Source organism: Gavialis gangeticus, unplaced genomic scaffold (genome assembly GCF_001723915.1).
Source record: "Gavialis gangeticus isolate Ggan-Ray unplaced genomic scaffold, GavGan_comp1, whole genome shotgun sequence".
Taxonomy (NCBI): Eukaryota; Metazoa; Chordata; order Crocodylia; family Gavialidae; genus Gavialis; species Gavialis gangeticus.
The window spans coordinates 3,840,467-3,863,181 of record NW_017729018.1 but is presented as its reverse complement, the minus strand read 5'-3'; the positions used below and the strand labels follow the sequence as shown (position 1 = coordinate 3,863,181).

The 22,715-nt window shown below is 58.4% G+C and overlaps 2 protein-coding genes across 10 annotated transcripts in view; one reads left to right on the top strand and one right to left on the bottom strand.

Annotated features, from left to right (window-relative positions):
• The window catches only part of TJP3 (tight junction protein 3), a 49,956-nt gene extending 40,679 nt beyond the window's left edge, over window positions 1–9,277 (top strand). For 6 of the 7 annotated variants that reach the window (XM_019513259.1, XM_019513260.1, XM_019513263.1 and 3 more), the window contains exons 11-20: window positions 454–610; window positions 1,628–1,736; window positions 2,713–2,932; window positions 4,061–4,257; window positions 5,515–5,610; window positions 6,105–6,175; window positions 6,367–6,678; window positions 7,164–7,547; window positions 7,947–8,029; window positions 8,665–9,277. In XM_019513259.1, coding sequence (XP_019368804.1) covers window positions 454–610; window positions 1,628–1,736; window positions 2,713–2,932; window positions 4,061–4,257; window positions 5,515–5,610; window positions 6,105–6,175; window positions 6,367–6,678; window positions 7,164–7,547; window positions 7,947–8,029; window positions 8,665–8,767 — 1,732 coding nt within the window. In that variant the 3' untranslated portion in view covers window positions 8,768–9,277. The remainder of the gene's footprint in view (window positions 1–453; window positions 611–1,627; window positions 1,737–2,712; window positions 2,933–4,060; window positions 4,258–5,514; window positions 5,611–6,104; window positions 6,176–6,366; window positions 6,679–7,163; window positions 7,548–7,946; window positions 8,030–8,664) is intronic. The other variant, XM_019513264.1, reaches the window with a different exon arrangement.
• An 804-nt stretch (window positions 9,278–10,081) lies between these two features.
• Window positions 10,082–22,715, bottom strand: part of APBA3 (amyloid beta precursor protein binding family A member 3) — a 20,188-nt gene continuing 7,554 nt past the window's right edge. For all 3 annotated transcript variants that reach the window (XM_019513255.1, XM_019513254.1, XM_019513256.1), the window contains 10 exons: window positions 21,099–22,379; window positions 20,167–20,206; window positions 18,961–19,106; window positions 17,578–17,664; window positions 16,542–16,700; window positions 15,818–15,997; window positions 14,754–14,966; window positions 13,994–14,113; window positions 13,026–13,166; window positions 10,082–11,190 (listed from right to left, as the gene is read on the bottom strand). In XM_019513255.1, coding sequence (XP_019368800.1) covers window positions 11,119–11,190; window positions 13,026–13,166; window positions 13,994–14,113; window positions 14,754–14,966; window positions 15,818–15,997; window positions 16,542–16,700; window positions 17,578–17,664; window positions 18,961–19,106; window positions 20,167–20,206; window positions 21,099–22,340 — 2,400 coding nt within the window. In that variant the 5' untranslated portion in view covers window positions 22,341–22,379 and the 3' untranslated portion in view covers window positions 10,082–11,118. The remainder of the gene's footprint in view (window positions 11,191–13,025; window positions 13,167–13,993; window positions 14,114–14,753; window positions 14,967–15,817; window positions 15,998–16,541; window positions 16,701–17,577; window positions 17,665–18,960; window positions 19,107–20,166; window positions 20,207–21,098; window positions 22,380–22,715) is intronic.

The window sequence follows — 22,715 nt, the reverse complement described above, 5'->3', positions numbered from 1 at the left end:
GTGGTGGCCAGGATGGCTGAATCAGGCCCTTTCTGGTGCTGTGCAGAGACACTGGGCCTAGCCAGGGAACACACCCCAACTTGGCTATGGGCAGATGCAAGCCTAGGACAAGCCTGTGGACAAGCAGGGAGGCACTGGGCTGGCTGGGGAGGTCATGATGGTGGTTGGGTGGTTGGCTATGTGCTGCGTGAAAGCCCTGGAAGGTGAAAGGCAGAGCTCTTGCCAGCAAGTCTGTGAGTTCAAAGGGAGCAGGATCAGGAAGCCGAGCTGAGCTAGGAACAGCTGAAGAAGAGCTGGCCCCTGCAGGCAGTGCCCCTCTGTTTGGCAGTGAAGTGCTCACGAGCCCCCCAGGCTGGTGCTGGGTGACCTCTGCTCCTTTAGCTGTGCTGCTTCTGCTGCCCCAGAGTCACTTGGCCTCCCCCAGGCTGACACAGAGGCCTTCTCCTGGTGCAGGTACAGCCCGGATGCCAAGATCGTGCGCTTTGTGAAGGCCAAGAGCATCGGGCTGCGGCTGGCTGGTGGCAATGATGTGGGCATCTTCGTGGCAGGCGTGCAAGAGGGGAGTCCTGCAGCCGGTCAGGGGATCAAAGAAGGGGACCAGATCCTGCAGGTAGCCCTGGGCAGGGGGAGGGAAGGAGACTCCAGTGAAACTGCTGCTTGGCTCCCCTTCCCTGCTGGCAGGCAGGGTGCCAGACCGGAGGGCCTTGCCAGTGCTGTGTTGTGGGGCTGCTGACGAGCCCCTGCCCCTCTTGGCCTCAGGCCCCAGGAAGGGAAGTGGTGCCTGTGGTCTCAGGCCAAGAAGAAGTCTGAACTCCCCCTGGGCTGAGACAGCCTGGGCTCTGCTTTATGCAGCTGACGTCCCTGCACATGTGCTCCTTGGTGCCTCCGGCAAGGGACGTTGTCCTGCTGGAGTCGCCTCCTCCCTCCACAGCCACCACCAAAGGGGTGTCTCTGAGCAGAGTTGACTGGACCCCCTCCCAGTGCTCTGCCCGATCAGGCGGCGTGGGGGCGTGGGGTCAGCCTGAGGAGGGCTAGTCAGCCGGGGACCTTGGCCCACCAGCATGCCCCACTGTACGCATTGTGCCAAGTGGTCTGCGGTTGTTCCAGCCCTGTGATCACCCCTCAGTCCCTGCTTGCTCATGCCAAATGCTGACCCTGGCTGGAAACACTGGGGATACCTCTGGCCACCTCCTGCCAGCTGCACCCTGCCCTGCCCAGAGGTTGTGGGACTGCCCAAGCTGCCAGGGTGTGTTTCTGCCTAGCAGCCCTGCTCTGAGCTATGCCAGAGGCAGCACAGCTAGGACAGCTTGGGCATTTCTGCTTTTATCACAAGGTCCCCGCTCCCTATTGCCCTGGAGCTTCCCTTTTTCAGCAGCTGATCAGGAAGACTCCTGCCTGCTTTCAGGCCAGGATTGCTGAGCCCATCACTAACTGAGCCTGTAGCGGCTGGGTAGCACCAAGGTCTTCCATGTGTCATAGAGGTGGGAATGGCACCTGTCAGGTCTTGCAGAGGCTTCCTGCGGTGCCTGCCCTTTCTGGCTGGGACCTCAGCATGCTCAGGCCCTGGCCACTGCTGGCCAGAGGCAGCTGCTGGGCGCCAGCTGTGAGGCCTCTTCCTCTGTGGCAGGTGAATGACACCAGTTTCCAGAGCCTGCCGCGTGAGGACGCTGTGCAATACCTCCTGAGCCTGCCGCCGGGTGAGGAGGTCGTCCTGCAGACCCAGTGCAAGCAGGACAGTAAGTGACTCTCTGCCCCTGCGCGGAGCTGCAGGCTCCTGGGCTTCTCAGCACCACCCCCAGCCCCTTCTTAGCCCCAGTCCCATCCTGTCCTGTCCCAAAGAGCTCCCATCCTGCTGACGGGTGCTTTCCCAGCCTTGTGCTTGTCTCTCCCTTTCGGCCTTTTCTTCAGGATCCGATTACTATTCCCCACCCCACCCCTGTGCTGTGCTCGTCCTGCTCTCCCCTCTGATGCTGGTGGGGAGCTGGGAAGTTTCTGGGGATGTTCAATCCCTGCCGCAGCCGAAGCCCCTCTGGTACGGAGGAGTGGGGAGGAAGGCTGTGACTCGCAACTCTACTGCCTCCCAAGAGAAGCCACTGCCCCCCCACCATGAGCCCCTCCCAATGGTGGTACAAAAGCAGCATCTCAGGCTGGCCTCCTTGGAGTATCTGCACAAGGAAGGAGGGGGCATATTGATGGCTGTGGTTACATCCCCTGCCCCTCACGGCCCATGCCCTTTGTGGTGCGGAGGAGCCTGGTCAGGAATCTGCCTGACCTCATCCATGAAGCCTCTCCGCACCCCTGGCATCACAGCTCATTGAATAGCACATGTGCCTTCAGAGGAGGCTTCTGCCTGGGTGGGGGTGAAGTGATTCCCATGGACAACTTGTACCAGGCCCCAGTGGCCAGTCCTGTGCAAATGCATGGCAGACCCCAGTTCCCACGGACAGGGCCAGACACAGACATGGGTGAACTGGGTGCCTGCCCAGGGCCCAGACAGAGAGGGGGCCTGAAAATGGTGAAAATAATGATTACTATTATCATTATCTCTGGTGAAGGGGGGACCTATACTAAAAGTTTGCCCGGGGATGCCAGAAGTCTTGGTACAGTGCTGCCCACAGACTTTCTGAGCAATAGTTTGACACTCCCAGGTACCTGCTGCCTGCCCCTGGGCTGCTCTTTCCCTGACAGTCTCTCCTGCCTGGGGCTGCCCAGTTTACAGGAAGATGATCAAGTCCAATGTGGGCGACTCGTTCTACATCCGCACGCACTTCGACTTTGAGAAGGATGCGCCCTCTGGGCTGAGCTTCACACGGGGAGAGGTCTTCCATGTGGTGGACACCATGTACCGGGGCAAGCTGGGCAGCTGGCTGGTTGTGCGCATGGGAAGAGACCTGCAGGAGCTGGATAAGGGAATCATCCCCAACAGAAGCAGGTGGGACCTTGGGAAGGAAGGAGGGGCCCAGCAGCTGGCGAGGGACAGCCCATGCAGAAGAAAGCTCTTCAGTGTCTGATGTGGGGAGCAGATTGCAATGGAAACCCTGGTCCTGCGAATCTGATGGCAGTATTTGGGCCCTCCATCCTTCCAGAGAGCCAGACCTTTCCATACTGGGCTGTCACCCAGCCAGATTGTGCAGAGGCAGCCACTGAGGAGCAAGGGGGGACAGGGCATCTGCTTGAACCCCAGGCTCAGGCACGTCGCTGCCATGGAGTCTTGCACCCAGCCAGCACCCCTTGGCCCTCACCCCTCGTGTTGGGCACCCTAAGCTGCTCCGCCCAACTCGCTAGGCTCCAGTCCAGTTGTGGAGGGAGAAGGAGGCAGAAGAAGAGCTGCTTCCTTGATGGTCTTGGCAGAAGTCTTGTCCAGGGGCTAAGCCACAGGACACTGGGGTTGCTGTGGGACTGTCCTCTGTGCCCGGTCTGCTCTGTGCATGGGGATAGCAACTTTCCTGAGAGGCAGGGGGCTGTCTCCCACCTCTAGGGACAGCTCTTTCCTGCCAGGCCCGAGGTGGCTCCGCGTGCTGAGAAGCTGGGTGCATTACCCTGGCAGCGCTGCACTAATGCAGCTCTCCTGCTCCCAGCACCAAGCTGGCATGGGGTCTGCACAGTGTCATCTCATGCCAGACATCTACTCCCCAACCGGGGCAGGACCAGCCTGAGGAAGGGGAGCAGAAGCTGGTCCTGCCTTTTAGAGACAGTGACTGAGGCCACGTGCCCCAAAAGGGAATGTTTCCTTGCTGGTGCGACTGCACCCAGTTGGGCTCTCAAGAGGTGTTGTCTGGCATCTGAGTCCCTCCCTGCTTCACCCTTTCCCCATGCACAAGCAAAGGGGGATAGAGGGCCAGGAGGACATGCCTGAGGCTGCATGGTGAGTTGGCATCTGCAGCTTAAGGGGAGCCCGGTTCCTGGCTGCCAGCACCTCTCTTGGCTGCAGCACTTGCCAATGGATGCTGAAGCAGGAGCCCTGGGGGTGCAAACAGCACGTGGCAGAGCCGGGGGTGTGAACACCACTGAGCGCAGGGACGCTTGGTCCGTTGCTGAGGCTGTTCCCCTGTCATTCCAGGGCCGAGCAGATTGCCAGCCTGGAGTCGGTGCTGAAAGCCACGGCCGCCCCCAGCTCCTCTGGGCCCCGGGCTGAGTTCTGGAAGCTGCGGGGCCTGAGGGGAGCCAAGAAGAACCTGCGCAAGAGCCGCGAGGACCTGTCTGTGCTCACCAAGCAGGGCCACTACCCTCCCTACGAGAGGGTGGTGCTGAAGGAAGGTGGGTCTGGGTCGGGAGGGTGTGGGGGTGCTGCCCTCGTTGCTGCAGTGGACCAGAGCTGGTGCTGCTCAGCCTGCTGCAGCCTTGCTTTGAAGCAGCAATGTCTCAGATTCCCGCAGGGACGGATGTGGCTATTACTGGGGCCTGTGGCCTGTGCTTGCTCCATGCATTTGCTGTGATGCTCCAAGCTCAGCCTGGTAAAGCAGTGACACTGCCCTGTATCATGGCGCAGACCCCAGGACCTCTTCTCCAGCACAAGGGCTGCAGTGTCAGTGGTGCCTTGGGAGATGCTGTGCGGGGACCATCCCCGCAACTAGTCAGGTCCCTGAATGTCCAGTGCAGTTGTAGCCGCCCCATGTGCACAATCTCCCCTCTCTTGGGCTGGGGGCTGGATGCTGTCTCAGCCTTTCTGCTGACTGGAGCCCCCATGCCCTTCCACTTCTCTCCAGTATAGCTGGCTGGGCTGGGATCACCCAGGCAGTGTTGGCCTGGGCCCTTGTCCTGCCACCTCCTGGCAAGGGGAGCTGCTCAGTGTGCCTGCTCGCTGTGGCTTCTGTCAGCGGGGCTGAGGGCAGTGAGCTCCCTGCTGGTGGCCTGGCAGACTCTTGCCCCTGGGGTGTAGGGAGCCAGGAGCTGTGCATCCTGCTGCAGTGGCAGGGGGGATGTTTCACTGGCTTTTACCTTCCTGGGAGCTGCCAAAGGCCCATGAAGCAGCAGCTCCTGATGAGCTGCCTGACCCAATAGCAGGGATAGGGCTGAAGTGGGAGTTGCTGATCTTCCTTTGCCTTGGCCCCACACAACGGGGTCAGCTACGCCATCCCATGGGAGCCCGCTCTGCTCGCAGCACCGCCCTGGCTGGGTATCTAGGCTCCAGCCATGCACGGGGCTGAGAAGAAGCTGTGGGGCAGGTGCTGGGTGGGTGGTGAGGAAGGTCTTGGCTGCCCGGCCTGTGCTAGTCTCTGAACAGCCTGCTGCACCGTGGGCCACATGCTCCAAATGTGGCCAACTCTGGGTGCATCTCGTCTCAACCCCACTCACTTCCTTATCTGGAGCCCAGTTCTGCCATTTAAACAAACAGGTTTGCAGAGACCGTCTCTGCCTCCTGGGAGACTGAGATCTCTCCACCTTGCATATTCCCCCAGTAGCTCAGGAGGTTGGGCAGATCCTGCGGGGTCAGAGGCTGATGGGGTTGGCAGGCTGCATCCCGTACTTGGTGCCCTGCACCAAGCCGTCCGCTTACACTTCTCCTCTCTGCAGCCAGCTTCAAGCGGCCCGTTGTGATCCTGGGCCCCATTGCTGACATCGCCATGGAGAAGCTGGCAGCTGAGATGCCCAACCAGTTTGAAATTGCCTGTAAGTGCAATGGAGTGTCTGCTCCTGCCAGGCCTATCAGGGGGTAAGGAGGGAACACAGGGCTTCCGCCTGGACCAGGATTAGGGGGAGTGAAGGGACCCTGGCACCATCCAACTAATGCTCAGCAGCTGCTGCAGTCTGGAGCCCTGGTGCCCACAGCTGAGGTCCTAGTTGCTTCCTTGGCTTGGGCCTGGGCCTTCCCGTTTGCACATGGGATCCCCCCCTCCATGCTAGCTGCTATACAGCACTAACCTTATGGCCAGGAGTGCCCTGGGCTGCCTGCAGCCTGAGCAAATGCGTCTGGAGCCTTCCACTCTCTTGCCCCTGCTGGTACCCAGTCTGGGATGGGTCAGGCTGTCTTTTGTGCAATGCAGCCGTGGGCTTGGCTGGGTCATCAGGCCACCAGGGCTCAGCACTCCCACAGTGGCACTTGGGGAGCATCCAGCTTGAACAGCTGCTTGCACCCTCCCCGCCACGGTTCTCTTGTTCCCTAGTGAGTGTGGCCCGAGACACGGGGTCATCCAAGGTCATCAAGCTGGACTCGGTGCGGCAGATTGCTGAGCGGGTGAGTCACCGGGGCCAGGAGCATGCAGCGCTCTGCCCTTCCCGAGCCTCTGCTCTGGGCCTGTGGGGCAGGGGAGGTCCAGAGGGCTGTTGGTGCAGGGGTAGACACCCTACAGTATGTGCCCGGCCATGTTGCCCAGTCCCAGCCCTTCCTGGCTGTCAAGAGGTTTCTCACTCCCTCTCCCCCTGCAGGACAAGCACGCCTTGCTGGACATCACGCCTTCGGCAGTGGAGCGCCTCAACTACGTGCAGTACTACCCCGTGGTGGTGTTTTGTGACCCAGACAGCCGACAGGGCATCAAGGCCCTGCGCCAGTGGCTTGTGCCTGACTCCAAGAAGAGCTCTCGGCGCCTCTACGCCCAGGCTATGAAGATGAAGAAATACTGCAGCCACCTCTTCACTGCCACCATCAGCCTCAGCGGGAGCAGCAACACCTGGTACCAGACCCTGAAAGACCTCATCAGGACACACCAGGCCCGGCCTATCTGGACAACAGAGGAGCAGGTGCCCGCAGGCGCCCTCATTATACCGTGCTTCCCCTGTAGCTCCCACATGCTTTGGCCCCTTTGCTTGTACTGACAGCGCAAGCCCTCCCCCTGGGCTGGCAGCAAGGCCCAGATGTCCATGGGCATGATGTCCTGGCAGAGCACAGCTGGAGCCTGTGTGGGTGGCCAGGGCTGTCTCCCTGCATGGCATCTGGTCTGGGTTTGCTGCCTAGCTCCCCAGCACTGAGCACTGCAGAGGCACCCTGTAGGGATAAGCAGAGCCAGGGAACAGGTGGCCAGAGGTGCAGGGCCTAGGGAAGGCCATCATCCAGATGCCAGGCTGACCAGGTGGCCCTTCAGAAGCTGGCTCTGGCTGCTGGTGGCCATCCGCATGTGCACTTTCCTGTCTCTGCCTCTGCCTACTCCCCTCCCACCCCCCAAAGATACGCACACAGGGCAGGGGTGCATGCAGGGTGCCAGTTAACCTGTCTCCTCTCTGTGCAGGTGGACGCCTCTCCTGCGGAGAACCTGGACCTGCTGAACCAGCAGGGTGCCACGGGCTTGGGCTCAGGCTACCTGACCTGTGACAGCCGTGCCAACAGTGACTATGAGGACACCGATGGCGAGGCAGGTGCCTACACAGACAATGAGCTGGAGGATGTCTATGACCACCCGGCGCTGGCCCGGTCATCGGAGCCGGCACTGGCCCGGTCATCGGAGCCGGCGCTGGCCCGGTCATCGGAGCCGGTGCTGGCCCGGTCATCGGAGCCGGTGCTGGCCTGGTCATCGGAGCCGGCGCTGGCCCGGTCATCGGAGCCAGCAGAGCCAGACCCGACCCATAACCTGAGTGAGCGGGTGGCAGCTGCACTGGCCTATCCCACCACACAGGTAAGCTGGGCCATTGGGCAAGGGCACATGGGCCTGTTTGTGATGAGTGCCCCCCAAGCCAAGCTCTGCTCTGTGGGCTTCGGCTACATCATGTGGAAGGTGTCAGTACCGTCCCTTCAGAGGGGGCACCAAGGGGCTGTAAAAACTCGGGCTTGGGCATGGGATGTTCCCTGTTCTTGGCACATGTTTGTCTGGGGCTGCGTTAGCTCAGACTGCTGCAAGTGCAGAGCTCCAGGGCTCCTGGATTCCCCAAGCTCCTTGGACCCTGCCACACCTGTTGGGAGGGGCTGAAAGGGGAAGCCTGGCACTAGTGTCCCTCTGTGCTGAGCCCCTGCCAGGGCAGCACCAGGGGCTGCAGCATGCTAGCCCCCCCTCCCCCTTCCCCCCAAAGCCCTGCAGCCTTTAACTCCTTCACTTCCACTTTCCCAGGAAGGAGACCAACAAGCTCAGGGCCAGTGGAGACAGGAGTACAGCAGCATGCGGTAAGTGCAGGGAGGGACCCTCCAGGGACAACAGACTCCTTCAGTAGGGGTAGATGACTGCTTGGGTTGGGGAATTGCTGCTCAAGACAGCTGCTCCTGCCCCAAGCCTGGCCCCGCTCCCTGGGTTTTTTACTTAGGCAGGATGAGATCCAGGCTGGAGCGATGGATTCAGTTCTGGGATCCTTTTAACCTCACAGATCCCTGTGGTGGGAGCTCTGTCACTCAGTAGACTTGGGTGAGGATGAGGGAAGCAGTTTGGGCTGATACTTAGTCCCAGGCCAGGTTTGAATGCAAGATAACCATGGGCCACTAGCAGCTCTTCAGTCTAGGGACTTGCTGCTGGGCACAGTCTCTCCCATCAGGTGTCTCCAGGTGATCTTTATGCACATCTTAGCCTGGGCCTCGTGGTCCCCAGAACTGGGATCAGCCCAGGCCGTGGGCACTGCTGTCCAGGACAAGGGGCAGGGCCGGTGCTGTCTACTGAGACTTGGGAGGAGTGAGCTGGGCAGGAGTTTCTGGCCAACAGCTATGAAGCAAAAACCCTGGGGCTCCGAACTGCCCATATGATTCTCCGTACCCGTCACTGGGTCATTGCTGTCACCTGGCCAGGATGTGATGCCAGCCTCTTCCCACAGGGAATACGAGCATGATGCTCTGAAGAAGAAGTTCACGCGGGCCAGGGACTATGATTCTGACCAGGATGAAGACTATGACTGGGGCCCGGCCACTGATGTGTAACAATGAGGACTTTGAGGACTTGTTCCCCTTGGAGCTGTGGTCTGGCCCTTGCCACTCTGCTGTGCACTCCCCAGTCCAGCTCCATGAGGGGCAGCCCCAGGCCCAGCTCCATCCTGTACATGCTCTGCTGGCCTAGCCCTGATCTGCCCCTCGAGGGCTTTGCCCCATCCGCAGACCAGCATAGCTCTGGTTCCGTCTAAACCATGGTATCCGCATCAGCGCAGCAAACAGCTGGGCCAGGCCTAGTCTAACTGCACCTGCAGTCTATGGCTGTTTACACATGAGCCATGTGTGTGGCCAGGCCCCAGGTCTTTGCCCTGTCCCAGCTGCCTGCAGTAACACCAACCCAGTGTCATCTCAGTGACATGTGGCACCAGGCTCCCCCAGCTCCGGCCCCTGCAAGTCTACGTGTGTGACCCTACAGCCAGAGCAGCTGCGTGTACAGTGCTGTACAGACACAGGCAGCCTTTCCCCAGGGTTTGGTTTGTAATAAAGGGGTCCTTTTCACTAGTGCTTGCTGTTTCTGTTCAACAGTGGGGGTGCATTGAAGGGTTTAGATCGGGGCTGTCCAACCTCTCAGCAGGCCCCAGCAGGGGCTGCTCTGCAGAGCCATAGGCTACCTGTCCTCCACCTCCCTGCCCCTGCCATTGCCCTTTCACTGCTGCACCCTCAGCTCCCCTGCCCACATCCCCTGGGACCAGAGCAGGCAGGGAAGGCTGGAGGAGAAGCAGGGAGCCTGGAGACTGGCTGTATTGAAACAGCTAGTGTTGGGGGACTGGCAGCTGAGCAGGAACCTGGGGGCTGCAATTTAACCTCCTGCAGGCCACATGGGGCCCACAGGCTGCCATCTGGACAGCCCCCGGCCAGCTGGCAAGGGTAGGCTGTAGGAAGGATCCCAGGGCCCAGAGCAGACCTGGCAGCAAGCTGCTATCCCCTCTGCCAGCACTCACGCACCAGTCTCTCTACCACACCCTTTCCACTGGCACCCATGGCCGCAAGCTGCATGCTCTAGGAGACACAAGAAAGCAGACGGCTGCTCCCATGGCAGCTCACAGAAGCTGGGAATGACCTGGCCTCATGCTGCCAGAGGGCCCATTAGCCTCTGCATGTCCCTGGCAACAGCAAAGCAGCATGTGGCTGCCGGAGGTCCCTCTGGGACAGCTGGAAGGTCATCCCAAAAGAACTACAGCCCTTGGAGCTCCTAGGATTGTAAAGGTGAGGCTGTGCATGGACTGGCCACAGACTCTCCCCACAGCTTTAAACTGGCCACTGCACAGATGCCCAGGCAAGAGTCCATCCAAGCGCAACCACCAGTGAAAGTCCCAAAGAGCCTTTATTGCTGCACCCACCAACCAGATGGGATAAAGTGACAGAGCTGGTGCTCCCTGGGGCAAAGGGAAACCTCTGCCAACAGCTCCCACAGCAGACTCTCTCCATGCATCCCCCACCCCATGTCCTGAGGAAGTCTGGCAACCACTTTCTGCAGGAGCTGAACCTAACAGCAGGGCTAGACGGAGCAGTGAGTCTGGGGGTGGAGCAGGCAGCCTGGACCAACTTGGGGGACAGCAGCCCTCAGAGGAGCTGCTAGCTATAAGGCAGTTAGTGTTTCTGCCCTCAGCAGGCAGGGATGACAAGGCTGGGGCCTCTGCCTGAGAAGCAGAACGTCACAGTGTAAGGTCACAACCCAGGGCAGCCAGGGCCTTGCCTGAACATTACTGTGATCCATCTCTTCCAGTGCAACACCCTGGGGGCACCTCTGGTTCTGCAGCAGTAGCGTTTTCCTGCTAACGCAACCTGCTGGGTTAAAGGTCCTTGCACGTGAGACTAGGAGCATTCGCATGGGCTGCTCTGAACACAGAACTGCCCTATACTCCAAGCTTGAGGGAAGGAGAGGGAGCCGAGAGAGAGGCTCTACCTTGCCCTGGAGCTGTACAAGAAGGACCAGGATTGTGCCCTGTCCAGATGGGCAACTTGTGCTGCATAGAGCAGCTGAGTGAGTGGGGTGCAAGGCAGCAAGTGAACTGAGGTACAGGAGAAAGGCCAGGGCCCCTGCATAAGCCCTGAAACAATACTAAGGCCAAAAGCAGGGTGCCCTCACATGGTGAGGCCGCATAAAGCACCTTCTACAAAAGCCCCAAGGTTTTGCCCTCATGTCCCTCACCTGGGGCCCAGGACAGGAGAGCCTGAGCAGGCAAAAAGAGTCAATGCCAGACAGGGTGGAGGCCGAACACACCCTTTTCTGGCCCAGCTCTGGCCTCTCTCGCAGGCAGCTCTTTCCTCCCAAACCCTAAAGTGAAGCAGGTAGAACATGTGTGGTGCCAGCCAGGCAGTCAAAAGCAAACTCCTGCTCTTCAGAGAAATATGGGCTGCTCCTGGCCCGTCAGCAAACGATATGTGGAGGCCGGCATAGTCTTGATGTGGACCTAGAGAAACAGGGCCAATCAGCCACAAGAACTCCATACAGATGCTCTCCCTGACTCTGAGTCCTGGAGAGTACAACCACTGCCCCCTCCCCTGCATCGGGAGAACGGACCCAGGGAACAGCTTTTTGAGAAGAGCCTCACACACCCTTGCCCCTCCAAGGTCCACAGATGCTGGAGATGTCGGCTGTACTTCCATTTGCTGAAATGCAGCTACCCCTAGAGCAACACTGAGCAGCCCTCAACTGTGCCCAGAGGCACGTGCACAAAGCAATGATGACAGGACACGAGGCCAGAAGACTGACTGGCCCACGTGGGGTGTGTGCTGACCCACCGGAGGGATTTTCAGTCATATCCCAGGATGATCCCCAGGCCCCGGCTGGAGATGTGCAAGGGGCAGGCAAGCTGCTACACATTGGTGTTAGGCTAAGTCCTTGTTCTAGCCCCTCTGGCACAGGTGACTGGTGGGGGGGGAGGCATGTGCCCCACCTGAGATTGGCCCCCAACTCGGCACTACTCAGGACGGGGCAGTTTTTTTGCTGCACAGGCTGGCGGTGTGTTGGGGAGGGGGGCACTAAACCGCAGCACAGAAGTAGAGGAGTTGATATGGGGCTTTTGGCCCACCCCACAGCCCGCCCACAAATCATGCCCCCTCCAGACTCAAGAGACACCAGTCACCCCTGCCCACTGGCCTCCCTCCTTGTACTGGAGCTGTAGAGCACTGGTGCATGGCTCATGGGCTGCCAGACCCCTGACAAAGATGCCTCAAGTTACATCAAAGCTGACAGTAAAATGCGACACTGACAGTGCTTCAGCATAGTCCTGGCTCTGTTCTGCTGCCTGTGGGTCAGCACTGGCTGGGACTGCCGCTGCAGAGGGTTCTCCTGCTCTGGGGACACTGGAGCTCCTGCTTTGCCGCCTATGAGGGCTCAGACCAGAGGACAGGGAACCCCACTGAGCCACTGCACCTAGAGTTCCAGAGCAGGCTCACCTACTCTGGGGAGAGGTGGGGGAAGATTTTGCCGTAGATCAGGGATGCTCAACCCCCAGCATGCAGGCCAGATCTAGCCCACAGAGCCCTGGCATCCAACCTGCACAGCAGGGTCAGGAAATGTAACAGCAGGGGAGCAGTGTCAGTTAATACTGCCACCCCTCTCCCACTTCCAAATTCCTAAGCCCTGTGTGGCCAGGCCATGACACCCCCCCCCCCCACCGCCCCATGCAGCTGAATTGGGGCTAGTCCCTGCCCTGTCCCCCCCCCCCCCCCTGCCACTGAATTGGGGCTAGTCCCTGCCCTGTCCCCCCCCCCCCCCCTGCCACTGAATTGGGGCTAGTCCCTGCCCTGTCCCCCCCCCCCCCCCTGCCACTGAATTGGGGCTAGTCCCTGCCCTGTCCCCCCCCCCCCCCCACCGCCCCATGCAGCTGAATTGGGGCTAGTCCATGCCCTGTCCCCACCCCCTGCACTGTTGGCCATGCCCCAACACAGCCAGATTGGGCCCATGGGCTGGATCTGGTCTGTGGATGGGCTGAGAACTGCCCATCTGATCTGTGGGACAAGAAGGTTCAGCATTATTGCAACTGAAGAGAGTGATGGAGGGACAGGGGGACAGGACATTCTCTGCAGGACAGGACAGCCTGTGCAAGGAGGAGCCAGGGCCAAGTGACACCAGGGCTATCCGTTCCAGTAGGGGGCACAGCTCCTGCAAAGCAGGGGCAAGAGCAGAGCTATGACCCTGAGAAGCAACCTGCTGGGCCAGCTGGCAGGGAGCTGGAAGGAAGCGAGGGCAGCAGGAAAGAGGACTCAGCAAGTCCTGGGCCTGGCCTGTGGGTGGGCTCACCTCGCTGACTGCCTGTGTGAGGATCTGGATGATCTTCTCGTGTGGTGTGGCCACCACGCTCTGCCCGTTGATCTCGATAATGCGATGGCCCACGCGGATGCCACCTTTCTCTGCGATCCCCCCTCTCATCAGGCTACAGATCTGAGGAGCAGAGAGCCTGGTCAGAACCAAGGAGTGCCCACCCCAGGGAACCAACATCCCAGACACCGCTGCTGCCACGGGCCAGTGAGTCTTACTAAGCCCTGAGTGGAGCCAGGAGACCCCAGACTCAAGCTGCCCACACAGAGTCCAGGCTGTACTTCCTGCCCTGCTGCACCAGCCTTAGTGCCTCCTCATGGCAGAGGTATGGGGCTGCCTGCTACATGTTTGCTTTTGGGGCAATAAGAAAGCATGTGGGTGAGCTGGAGAGGAGAGAGCCATGGTCACCAGAGCCAAGGCCAGTGAACCCCTTGCACAGGGGGTTACCATGCAGCTGCTGCTGTGGTGGGGGTGAGGAGACAGTTTCTGAGCCAGGCTTGCTGTGTGGTGGAATAAAGGTACCAGGCCTCCCTTCGCAGCCCAAACCTACACTGCTCCCTGTGTGGGCAACACCTCATTCAGGACTGGGTAACACCCACGCACATTGCTGCCCTTGGGCAAGCAACAGTTCTCCTGCAGCAGGAAGCCGCCATTAGTGACACAAGGCCACAATCCTTAGGGTTCCTCTGGCTGAGAGATCCCCCTCCAACACCAAGGACACCCGCCAGCAGACCTGGAGCAGCAGGTCTTAAGTTTTTGCCTCTCCCAGGGCCAGAAAGTCTCTTGGGCCACTGACCACAGCATTGTTCTATCTTCCCTGGTCTGCCTGGGCACAGAAGGGGTGTTTGGAGTTGCAGCTCAGACCACAGGTGAACCGGGCTGGGTGCCCCCCCAGCAGTCCACCCCCACACTTCCCCAAGACTCCAGCCCTCACGTGCTCCCCTCCTCACAATGCCATTCTCCACGCAGAAGCCCAGCTGGTACTTGGAGTCTGGGCGGCGGATGATCGCTGTAGTGACAGGGGGGCAGTGCACGATGCTCAGGGTCACCTCTGTCTGGTGCTTCAGGTCCTGCCAGAAGCAAGAAGGGAAGAGAAAGACTCCTGAGCTCTCCTGAGAGCTGTTTCAGGGGACTGAACAACCCCAATCCCCGTTCACAGTAAGGAACTCCTGGCTCCCAGGCCTGTACATGCTTGCAGAGGTCATCTGAGTAGCCCCAGCCTCCTTGGCCCATCCCCACAGGTTCTACCCTTGGCTCTATCCCCACAGTGCTAGGACACTCTCCCCCAGGTTTCTGGATCCTCAGGATCTGGGCACAAAGTGTTTCAACCCCCCAGTGGGAAGAGGATGACTCTCTCCAAGGATGTCCTTCACCTTCACTGTCCTCTTCTTACTCCCAACCGACTGCTGGTCCCACCTCTCCCCTGCTCCCCAACCAGAGGCCCAAACTAAGCACTAGTGACATCCATGGCTCAAGGTGCTACTAGTCCAACAAGAGATTTCCTCTGCAGAGCAGCTGGCTGTCCCCACCCACACAACACTCACCCTCTCATCCTGCTTGCTACAGGACCACCTGCCAAGGCAGTACACTGGCCCACAGTGCTCAGCCTGGCTTAGAAGCCCTGTAAGCTGGCCAGCACCAGTGGCAGGAGAGTGCACAGCCCTATGTTCTGGCAGCTCCTGTGCTGAACTGTCCCGCCCCAAGCCTCACCCGAATGATGCTCTGGCACGTGCTGAGAGGCAGCCCCACCAAGCTGGTCCCATTGACGGACATGAGCCGGTCCCCGATGCTTAGTTCCCCAGATTTCTCTGCAGGACCCCCATGCATGAGGTTGGCGATGACCACGGTGGGTAGGATGGACCCCCAGCCTGACTCCACAATGGCAATGCCCAGGATCTCCCCCTTCTGCTTCTGGATACAGACCTGCATGCAGGACAGCACATTATGCACCACAGGGAGTCCAGGGGCTGAGCTGACTCTCAGCAGATGGACTGATCTGGTCCAGCTGAATGCCAACCAGAGCACAGTGCCTCTGGAGCTCAGCCAGGGGCAGGACACAGCACAAGCACAAGCCATGTCAGGCTTGGCCTCCCCAACCAGAGGCAATGAAGGGAAGAGGCACAGCACTGACCCTCTGGGGTCTCAGCCAGCCCTGCCCATATTTATTCCAGCAGAAGGCCTGCCAGGCCATACAGAGCCAGGCTGGCACTGGGGAGCCAGGGGGTCCATGACCACTCCAGTCCAAGTCCAACCCAGCAGGAGACTTGCTGGCAGCAGGTTATGAGCACTAACCATGTGGGACCCCCACTTACCCTAGTTCCAGCCTCTCCCCACAGGAAACAATGTAAGACAGGGGTTGGCAACCTATGGCCCACAGACTGGATCCTGCCATGGAGCCATGGCTTCAGCAGCATTTTGCACTGGAGGGCTCTCCCTGCCCTGTGTCTCAGCCAAGTGTTGGGGCTCCAGGGGAGGGGGCTTTCACCGTACTATGCCAATGCTGGGAGGTGGGGAGAAGTGGTGGCAGCAGCTGGGTCCTATCATCTGCCTGCCCCCAACTGAACTGGATTATTCATCCCCCCCTGCCAGACCTCACTCTGGGGGAAGGCCAAAAAGGGGCTCTGGTAAGATTCATGGCCACTTCAATCCTAGCCTCTTCCAGCAGGAGGCCAATTCCCAGAACCAGGGAGCCCTTCAGGGGGCCAAGGTAAAGCCCTTGCTGCAAAACGACTTGAGCACACATGCACGCAGACTTGCCCATGGGCTGTTCTTACCTCCTTGCTGTTTTCCTGCTTGGAGAAGTGGGCCAGGTCCCCATTATAAAGCTCCTCATCCTCTGGGCTGTGGCCCTGCTGGCGGAGTCTCAGCTGGCTCGGGTCAATGCTGTTGACTTGCAGGAAGTGCTGGTAGGCTACGCTGAAGGCCTGCCCAATGGCCTGGGCAATCAGCTGTGCCTGTGGAGGACAGCATCCTGGGTCATTTGGAAGAGCTCAGCATGCAGGGGTGTGGTACTAGGAGCTGGGGTCACCTACCTGCACACCCACTGCCAGAGCCCAGTGGCTTGAAGGGATCAAGCCCAACCCAGTGCCCATCCCTTTGGTCTGGACTCCCCCAAGGGACACAGTCACAGACTGAAACCCTGCTACCCTAGCTATAGGGCAGCCTGTGACCCATGGGGCTAGGACAAAGCTAACTCCTGACTGCTCCCCACCTGGGCAAGGCACTTCTCTTGCCTATGCTGGATTCCAGGAGGTTTTGAACCCAAGGGTGCTTGCAGTAAGGTATGCGACCCGTGTCCCTCCCAGACCCACATACAGGTACAGCCACCACAGTGCCTGCTGGAGGTCCAGCAGTGAATCTCCTGGCCATGGCACCTAGGACCTCAGAGCCGACCCTTGTATCACTCCCCTCGCACACATCCTGCATGATGAACTTTCAAATGATGCACCCCCCAGCCCCGCCTGGGTTTCATGGGGGAGCCCAATCTATCGCACTCACATCAGCCGAATGGAAGACATGGCAGATCATCTTATAGAGCCGCTTCTCCCCCGAGGCTTCTGTCCGCCGTGGCAGCTTCCTACGTGCCATCAGCACAATGATGCTGCCAATGTCCGCAATGTACGAGATGGTCTGGAGCGGATGGTCCATCATGGCCTCCTGTAGGAGGCAGCGTTATGTAAAAAACTCTGCCAACCACCATGGGCAGCTGGAAAGGCAGGAGGATGATGGCAGCACAGGCCATAGGAAAGGGAAGCTTAACTAACTGAGGAGGACAAGGCTCTTTTGGCTGTTTAAAACTGACTTAGTTGATTATGGTTAGCATCTGTATGACTCAAACACACAGCCAGGAATTAGGAGAAATCCTATCTCTGGTAAAGTTTTGGCGTTCCTTCGAACAAATTCCCTCATTCCAGTTTTCCAGGTCCTGCAGAGAGCTCACAGAAAAGCCTGTAGGGACAAAACTGTGCATGCCTCATAACACAGAAGGCAAATTCTCATTGGCCTTCTCTATCTAGCAACAATCTCTTCATCTCTTGTGAAGCAGCAAACCGGCTGAGTTACACAGCTGCAAAACCCTGTAGGTATACTCGGAGTTAGGCTTACTAACTATGGGAGTCATCTGATGTCTACTGGGGTCATCACATTGTTCTGGACCAGGTTTGAATTATATTAGACATACACATGCACGTATGCCCCCACCCGTCTAAGAAGTGGCTGATTTCTGCAGTAGCTCTGTGATCCTCACTGGGGCCATCTGAAGTGCTTGGGGTCCCTCCCAGAGGAAAGGTGCCTTTATCAAGATCTGAATAGGACACGAGACACCTTTCCCACATGCAATCATCACTCAGTGCAAGTGACATGGTTTCACACTCAGGATGTTTTCTGACATGGGCCAAGCACCTGGCCGGAGCCAAGGAAAACAAGGTGCAGAGCAGCATTTCCTGATGGGATAGGATTCTAGTAAGGACAGGAACATGCCTGCTAGCCCCAGCAGAGAGACCTGCCTCGTAAGGATATCACATTTCCTACACACCTGTGTGTCGGCTGTAAGGACCTTGATCCTCTGCGTGGAGACAAACAGATCCACCTCTGTCATGGGCTGGGACTCTCCCTCGGGTGCCTGCAGCACAGGAACAACACAGCACCTGTGTAAGTGGCTACTTACAGTGTCATGGCAGGCAGGCAGAGCAAGGGACTTGGAGCCAGGACTTCAGAGGCCTCCTTTTGGCTCTTTCACTGACTGTACAATAGCAGGACAGTCCTGTCCCCCTGACTGGGCCCCTGGAAGATAGGGTAATGATCCTGCCCCTGGAAGAGCAACAGATCACAAAAAACAAGCACTCCGAGATGCTGTAACAGGAAGGGACAGACATGAGCAGTGGCTACCATGATTCACAACCTGTAGGCAGGCAGGAGCCACAGTCAGAAAGCTTGCCTCTTCCTCTCTGCCTCAGCTTCAAAGGACGCATGCCCAGTATCTACAGGAAATGCTTTAGGTGGCCACACTCTAGTCCCATGATAGGGTGTTATCCTTCCTTTATTACAGGTAGAGAAACTAAGGCACAGAGCAAGAGAGTGACTTGCCTAGTGTCACCCAGCAGAGGAGGAGGAATACAAACTACCAGGCCTGTGCTCTAACCACTAGCCTATTCTCCCACAATGCCCTGCATTCCTAGTGCTGGATTCCTGTTTAAATCTATCCTCACCAGCTCAGAGAAATGGACCTCTGTATCAAGCTGTGCTCTGCTACTGATTGCACAGGAGTGCCCTGCCCTGGATGCTGCCTACTCCTGCTTCATGCAGACTTCAGTACAAATATTGCTCTGGAGTCAGGTAAAATCAGCAGCAGTCTCTTCTGGAGCAGCAGGGAGGGGTGCCCCATTCCTGTACCCCCTAATAAAGCCAGTTATTGGCAAGGCCCAGACTTCACCGGCTGCATGCAGTCTAGAACACACACATGGGAATGGACAAGCCTCCCAAAGCCAATACACGATTGCCTACTATGCCTGCTCCCAGGCACAGCTTGGCCCAACTCACCCTGGGAGCTCATCTCTGACAGGCAGGGGTAGAGAGGACTGAAGATGGATGAGGGCGGAGGCTGCAGTCTGCATGCCTGGGAGAGGGCAAGGTGTGTGAGGATGACCATCACCATCGCTCCCTGGCTGGCCTAGGAGAGTGCTGCCATCTCTAGAGGCCACTGTAGCTGGCATGCCCGAACCAAGCTGGGCTACAGCTCCCAGCAGGCAGGAGTCACTGTCTGTGACTATGGGGAGCCACCCAGAGCACTCTCACAACAGCTGCCTGCAGGTCCTGGCATGGAGGACAAGAGTTGAATATGAGCTGCAGCTGCTCCTCGCTCAGGGATCACGGACTTTGCTGAGTTGCTGATACCCAGCTCCCTCTGGCACCCACCCACCTTGATCCTGTCCACAGCCTCCTGGGCCTGCGCCATCCGGACACTGGTTGGGGGGTTCCTCTCTGACACAAGCTGTGTGGAGCCCAAGTATTTTGCTCCAAAGATCACTCCATCCAGTAGGTCCTCTGGGTCACAGGGACCTGGAACTGAAGCACACAGACAGCCATTAGACAAAACAGGACTCCCCCCACAGCCAAACTAGTCCTTGGAAGCAGCAGGCCTTGCCTCTGCCAACTGCAACAGGGACTGTGGGTTTGGAGTAGGGTCTCCCCCCACCATGCTAGGGCCTTTCATCTCAGCCCATGTGCAGGTAGCCATGTATTCCCAGGTACCAGCAGACCCAAGCATCTGGGTCTAACTCCAACCTCCCCTGAGTGTTGCCAATGCTACTGCTCCTCAGTTACCCTCATGAGCCAGATCAGCTCAGGCACCAGCTGCCCACTCCACTGACCCATGCTTCTGGAGGGAAAAAGGCAGAATAGGGCCAGGGCAGCTGCCTCTGTCTCTGGGAAGGAGCGGGACACCCCCACTTCTCCCTGAGATGTTCATCTAGAAGGCCCAGTGACTGGTTAGCTGGAGCTGGGCATGCTGGACCCCACCTGGCAACTCCTCTTGCTGCATTTGTTACTGGAAGGGCACATCAATGGCCCCAGAAACCAACAGCACCAGCAGCAGCTCTGCCAGGTCCCATGACTGCCTTGCTTGTGGGCCTGAGTCAGTACAACCCATTTGGAAGGCAAGAAGGGAGCTCAGTCTCTGTGGCTACTTGGGTCCTCAGCGTCCCCACAGAGGATGACCCCTGTAGAGACAGCAGAGATGGGGGTTACATGCCAGGATTCTGGACTTAGACCTTCTACACTTGTTCTATACAGGTGGCAAACTGTTATTTGTGACAAAAATCAGGATTCAAACACATGACCTGGAGCCATTAGATTCTATCCCTGCTCCCCCAGGCTGGCCCCTCAAAAGTCTCCTGAGCTAGGATGCCAGACACTCCTGCCATTGTAGCCTTCCTCTCAGTGTATGTCTAAGTACTCTAGGGGAGAAGATGCCTTTCCCAGTCCTGACTGGAACCCACCCCTGGGACCTGAATCACCCCAGAGAGAGACAGCAGAACCACAGCAGGTGGACTGGCAGTTCGGACTCCAGGGAGACAGTGCCATGAATAGTGGGCTGTGCCAGGTAGTAAGCAGTCAAGTTACTCACCCTCTTTGAAGGCCGGATAGGAGGACAGGGATTCTTTAGTCTGTAAAGCAATCATAACGTCAGTTAACATCTGCTCCTAGAGCCAGGGGGACTCCGCAGGCATGATGCGATTGCTAGCTGCTAAGAACCAGAGCCACTGAAGACTGAGTAAGAAATAAGAGCAAGCAAGATAAGCTGGAGGGGTCCAAAATGCTGAGAATTGAGAGGGATCATTTGGGGTGGGAGAACAGCGGGTAAAGGGAGAGCCTCCACATGAGAAAGTGTAAGGAGCAGGGAGGGACAACAGGTAAAGGAGGTGAGGGGGGCCCCACCTGAGGTTGGGGAGAAGGCAGTGGGGTCATGGAAAGGCCCTGGATGATGCATGTGTGGGATGCAGGCCTGACCCTGTTTGCCTACAAGTGGGAACATGGAGCTGCTGTCAAGCAGAGGCCTCTGGTTTAGCTCAGCAGCCACAAGGAGTATGTGCTAGGCCTGGCTGAGCCAGCAAGCTTGGTCAGCGAGGTGGAGTCAGTCACTCCGGTCAGCTGTGAGGACAGGGCAGGACACAGGGCACATGCTCCATTTATACATGGCTAGACCACAACACAGCTCCCACCAGCTCCCCAGACCTGCTCTCTCCACATGGGAGCCGAGAAGACAGGATGTGTGCAAGTCTCATGGCAGGGGACTGAAAAGGTCTGGGCTGGCCCCTACCAAGGCTCTGGGATTCCCAAGCCATCATGCAGGATACTAGGCTGTGCACATGATAGGAGAGGAACGTGATGGGCAAAAGAAGCCCTCTGCACTCACAGGAACCTTTGACTCTCCCCTCACATACCCCAAAGAGCACCTCAGAGGAGAGGAGTTAGGGCAGCTGCTCTCTGCATCCTTCCCCCCTCAAGCTGAGATGCTTTCCCAACTCCTCCAGTGCCTCAGGCATGCAAAGAACTCACAGCTGCACCCCCGCTGGGGGCCTGCTCTGGTCCTTGGGTCCGAGGTGGGGACGTCACTGTCCATGCAGGCTCTGGAGGGCCATCCCAGCTACATGGGGACAAGCAGGCAGAGTCTTCCTCACAGACACCCTGGCTCTGATACCAATGGCAGGAGTCTTCCGTCTTCGAGGTGCCCAGCTCCACTGTGCTTTCATCCACCTTCAAAGCCGTGGGGTTTTCTTGGGACTGCAAGACCTCAAGGTTGGTCCCAGCCAGAACATCCGACCTGGCAAGGGGTGTCTCAGTGTCTGTCTCCACTGGGAGCCCTCCCTCATAGCGCAGGAGGCTCAGCAAGTCCTCCCTGTTGGCCTCTGCAAACAGCAGGCCATGGCACTCCCGGCTTCTCCGGGAGCAGGTGGAGTGCGGGGCACGGCAGGGTTGTGTTGCCAGGCCTCTCCCTGTGGCAATATGCAGGGGGCAGGGATGACATTCATCTAGCCACCCCTGACAGATGCCGTAAGCCCCTGACGCCCCCTTGCAGGGAAGCACGGCATCTCTTTCAGAACAGCCCACACCACAGTCACCCACTTCTGAGGGTGGCAGCAGGCCATCCTCCGAGGTGGGCGAGTCATCACGGAAGCTGGGGCTGAGGGACTGGAGCTGGGCAAGGAGGCCCTGGATCTCTAACTGACCATCCTCATTGTTATCAGTCCATTCCTCACCTTCCAGGCAGGAACCAGCCTCTGGCTCCTCATCCAGATCCATGCAAACCAAGTCACTCTGTCCTGAGCTTATTGGGCCTCTGGTGCCTCCTACCCTATGAGGGGGTTTCCAGTCTGCATCCGTCCCAGGTACTGTGGCATCCTCACTGCTTTCCATTGCCCCACCCAAGTCCCTGCAAACTTCTGCACCTGCTTCCTGGAGGTCCAAGCCCAGGAGAGTCACTGAGCTAGAGGCTGCATCTGGGCCTCCCAACACTATGCTCTCTGTGCTTTCAGAGACAGCCACTTTCTCAGTGGCAGCACCAAGCCTCAGCTCTATGTCAGAGGCAGAGGAGTGAAGCTCAGAGCACAGGGCACTGAAGGCTGAGCCAGGCTGCCGGAGACTATGAACACTTTGCTCCATGGTCTTTGGTAAGTCAGATTTTGTCAAGGCACCTTCTTCCAAGTCCATGGCCGGAGGCTCCAGGAGCTCCGCAGGAAGGCTGCTGAAGCTGAGCGCCGAAGGCGTGTCTGTTTGAAACTCCATGCTGTTATCCGTCATGGCTGCTCCTGCCCCCGTGCAGAAGAATTTCACCCTACACTGAAGACAGAGGGAAAGAAGCACTTGGCATTAAAGAAAGGCACCACTGACCAACAGGGGACAAGCAACTTTGTGGGCCACAGCTTCCACTGGCCTTCAAAGGAGCTGCCCCTTTCAAGCCAGAAAGGAGCTGGTGCTGTGGTTTTTGGATGGAAAGAAACAGCAGAGCAAAACTAAGAGAAGCAGGGCTGGACTGACAAAAGTTTGCCAAGCTGGTCTGAAAGAGCAGCTCTGCAGAGTCCCTCCTAGCACAGAACTCACATGGACAGCATGAGACAAGTTTGTAAACCCATGCTGGAGTTGTCTATATTACCGGGGGGGGGGGGGGGGGGGGGG